This window comes from Centroberyx affinis, unplaced genomic scaffold, assembly GCF_046629955.1.
Source record: "Centroberyx affinis isolate AG114_WGS23_722 - 3 ecotype Tasmania unplaced genomic scaffold, CSIRO-AGI_Caff_v1 ptg000740l_1, whole genome shotgun sequence".
Taxonomy (NCBI): Eukaryota; Metazoa; Chordata; class Actinopteri; order Beryciformes; family Berycidae; genus Centroberyx; species Centroberyx affinis.
Window position 1 is genome coordinate 171,558 of NW_027279353.1, and position 3,963 is coordinate 175,520.

General features: G+C 51.9%; 1 protein-coding gene across 1 annotated transcript; it reads right to left on the minus strand.

The window, feature by feature from the left end:
• Positions 1 to 551: 551 nt before the first annotated feature.
• On the minus strand, positions 552 to 3,441 carry LOC139644442 (transcription factor Sox-9-A-like). The gene is made up of 3 exons (XM_071519792.1): positions 2,613 to 3,441; positions 2,099 to 2,349; positions 552 to 1,809 (listed from the first exon to the last, which is right to left on the minus strand). Exons 1-3 carry the CDS (start codon positions 3,047 to 3,049, stop codon positions 992 to 994), a joined length of 1,506 nt encoding a protein of 501 aa, XP_071375893.1. The 5' UTR covers positions 3,050 to 3,441; the 3' UTR covers positions 552 to 991.
• Positions 3,442 to 3,963: the final 522 nt, after the last annotated feature.

Consider the following 3,963-nt stretch of genomic DNA (forward strand, 5'->3'; position numbering starts at 1 on the left):
GTGACTTCCTGTGGCTGTCAAACACACGCTGTCAGACGGTAAGTGTAATCTCAGCTGTGGCTGCCACACACACACACACACACACACACACACACACACACAGAGAAAAGTTAGACAAAATGTAAAATCCAAGGCACGGATGGTGGAAAGGGCTGCAGCAGTCTCCCCCATCAAGACAGCATAGCATTGTGAAACCAAGTGTCTCTCTATCTCTCTCTCTCTCTCTCTCTCTATTGCCTAATAGCTTTCCCCCCCAATGACCATGACACATACTTGAAAATAATCTTCAACAGCATAAATACAAACCATACTTGTCGAACGGCACAGAACATTGCAAAAAAAACAAAAAAAACAAGGGTAAGCAAAACCATTAAAAAAAAGACAATTCTTGTACAAAACTCGGACAGAGAATTTAGACCAGATACTGCACTACCATGAGTGGTTAGTTGCTGAACTGGGTAAAATATAAAGCTTTTTTTTATATCTACAGGTACAAATAATTAATTAACCCCCCCCCCCCCACCCCGCCCCTCCCCCCGCCCCCATGGGTTACAAACTGCCAGCGTACGAAAAAAACAAAAAAAACAAGAAAGAAACCATGAAACATACACAGTACCTACAGAAATATCAACAATCGATAAGTCCTCACAGAGGATTTTCTAATGTCTTTTTCGTCTCTCTCTAAAAAATATATATAGTTTCTGTCATGATACAATAGCAAGGCACGACGTGAGCCAATCACAAGTCCAGCTCTCCTCTCTCTCTCTCTTCCCTCTTCCAATTCAAGTGTCTGATTCAGGGAGCAGTTTTGGTGGAAGGATATGGCCAAATCCTCTCCCTGCAGTAAAGTGTTTTGGAGTGTGTGTGTGTGTGTGTGTGTGTGTGTGTGTGTGTATGTATATGGCGTGTTTTCTCATGCATGCGTGTGTCCGTCTGTATGTACTCGTGTCTGTGTGGCTGTACGTGCCATTGTTTATGTTGTGTTCATGGCTCAGGGCCTGGTGAGCTGGGTGTAGACCGGAGCCTGGTCCCAGTGCTGCGGGCTGCTCTGCGGGATGGACGGCACGCCCGCGTTGTCGGCGATGGGCGTGTACATCGGCCTCTGACTCGGCCCGCTCATGTAGCTGAAAGTCGAGTACAGGCCGGCGCCCTGCCCCGCCCCCGCGTGGCTGTAGTAGGAGGCGGAGCCCGCCTGGTGGTCGGAGTACTCGTACTGCGCCCGGGAGATGGAGGGGTAGGAGGAGGGGCTGTAGTGCTGCAGGCTGAAGGAGCCGTAGGCGGCGTGCTGCGGGGACGACTGCTGCTCGCTGTAGTGGCTCGGGCTCAGCTGCTCCGTCTTGATGTGGGTCCTCTGCTGCGCCGCATCGGAGCTGCCGCCGCCGCCGCCGCCGCCGCCCAGGGTGGTGAGGGTGTGCTGCTGCTGCTGCTGTCCCTGCTGGTTCTGGTTCTGGCCCTTCCCCAGCCAGGCGGCGGCGCCCCCTGCCTGCGGGCTGACCGCCGCTCCGCTGCTGATGCTGTAGGTGCCGGTGTAGCTGACCGGCTGACCGGCGCCCCCGGGCCCGCCGGCGGCGCCCGGGTGCCCGTTGGGCGGGAGGTACTGGTCGAACTCGTTGACGTCGAAGGTCTCGATGTGGGAGATGACGTCGCTGCTCAGCTCGCCGATGTCCACATCGCGGAAGTCGATGTTGAGCTGGCGCCCGGCGGGGCCGTCGGCCAGCGAGCGGATCCCCCCCTCGCGCTTCAGGTCCATTTTGCCTGAGCTGACGTCTGTCTTGGGGGTGGTGGGAGGGGTGGGGGGGCCCTGGGAGCCTGCGAGGAGGAACGAGCAGGAGAGGACGGATAAGATCGTGAGCTTTTTCTCTTCTTTTGACCATTAGGTTTACACTTTTCATGCAAAACAACAGAAATAAACAGATCTGATATGAATAATGTCACACTGCAGAGTTTCTGAATGAGCTACAGAGCATGAGGACTAACATGAGGCATCCTTACTAAAACATGCAAGCATTTTTATCTAAATCTGAAAAACAGAGTTGACTATGATAATGATGACTATAGTAAACTCCCCCCCACCCCCCCTCTCTCTCCCTCTGCCCACCTGAGTGTTCTCCTGGAGAGTGCACCTCTCCCATGCTGGAGGCCGGGGAGTCCGCCTGCTGCAGAGCTTTGAAGATGGCGTTAGGGGAGATGTGCGTCTGCTCGCTGCCGTCCTCCGCCTCGCCCTGTCCGTTCTTCACCGACTTCCTCCGCCGCGGCTGGTACTTGTAGTCCGGATGGTCCTTCTTGTGCTGCACGCGGAGCCGCTCAGCCTCCTCCACGAACGGCCGCTTCTCGCCCTCGTTGAGAAGTCTGCGCGTAAAAAGGAGCGTCAAGGTACGGACTGAGCGCTGGTTGAAACAGCCAGAATTAACAGCAGTACTCTATTTCAGTGCGCTATTCCAAAGCAAAAAGTTGAGTAAAGTCAGCAAATAATCAAATTCCTACAGCCAATGGATTTTGCAGTAGAAGATCTACTGTAGATGTGACAGTAGAAGCGGAGTAAGATTAAGAATTCTTGCACATTGCATCCAAGCCGGTGCGTAAAAGCTGAAAAGCAGAGAAATCAGACTTACCTCCAGAGTTTCCCCAGAGTTTTGCTCAGCTCCGCGTTGTGGAGATGCGGGTACTGATCCGCCAGCTTCCTCCGCGCCGCCTGAGCCCAAACCATGAAGGCGTTCATCGGTCTCTTGACGTGAGGCTTGTTCTTACTAGATCCGTTAACGCGCACCGGCATGGGCACGAGGGTCCAGTCGTAGCCCTTGAGCACCTGGGACACCGCCTCGCGGATGCAAACGGGAAACTTATCGTCCTCGTCCTTCTTGAACTCGCCCAGCGCTCCGTCCGCTCTGAGCAGCCCGTTCTCCGACGGCCGGGTGTTCTCGGTGTCGGAGCCCGACCCGGACGGGCACGGAGAGCCCGCGGAGTCCTCGGACATGCTCGGGCTCGGGGCGTCAGAGAGACACTTGTCTTGTTCCTCCGTCATCTTCAGGTAGGGGTCGAGGAGATTCATACGAAAAACTGTTTGGTGCCAAATTACGCGTGAAATAGACGAGTTAGTTCTGCGTTCTGGAGAGAGGGAGAAGCCTCTAGAAGTGTGCGTGATTTGCCAGAATAAGTTCTTCAAAGTCTTTCAACGGAGATAAGTACGCAGAAAAAAACGGCAAGTGACTCTCTTTGCTCCACCGAAGTGGCCAGCCGCGCGTAAAGCCGTTTTGGAGAGCGAGTGTCTTTACGCACGGGCTTCTGACAGACTCCGAGGGAGAAGTGTGTGTTTTCTGCAAGCGGCTCCACACTAGAAAAGTAAAAAAAAAAAAAAATACACACACAAAACAGCTGTGAAGAGTTTGCTTTCAGCTCTTTTGGATGAAATGGTAAAGTGCTCCTTCCTAGTCCGCAAGTAGAATCCCCAGAACGCGTGAGTGCTTTGAACTGCAAACCGCTTTGCATGCGGGCTTTATAACAGCGTTACCATGCCGTACAGGAAAGCCCGGATTTGATTGGCCGACAGCGTGTGACGCCAAAGTGAAGGAATTTGATCCCATTTTTTTCCCTCCTACCCAGCACCACACACACACACACACACACACCCACCATCCACCAGCCAGTATATGCTGTGTGTTATTCATGCAGGATTTTCCTATAGATATTTGGAAGGTTATGGAGGCTGTGAGTTACATTCAACATGCAAATCAAACACGGCGTATTTCAAGACGAGTCAAAACTCTCACCAAAGCATCTTATTGATTATGATGGAGAAAAAAAAGATTAATTAAAAAAAGAAGAAAGCACGTGAAATGACCAAAGATCCAAAAATCAAGCCACAAGAAAGATTATCCATGAAACTGTGAAATACACCACTTTTAGCACCTTAAATGCATATAAAGCCTCTATCTTTTCCTCTTTTTTTCAAATTTTCATGTCTAC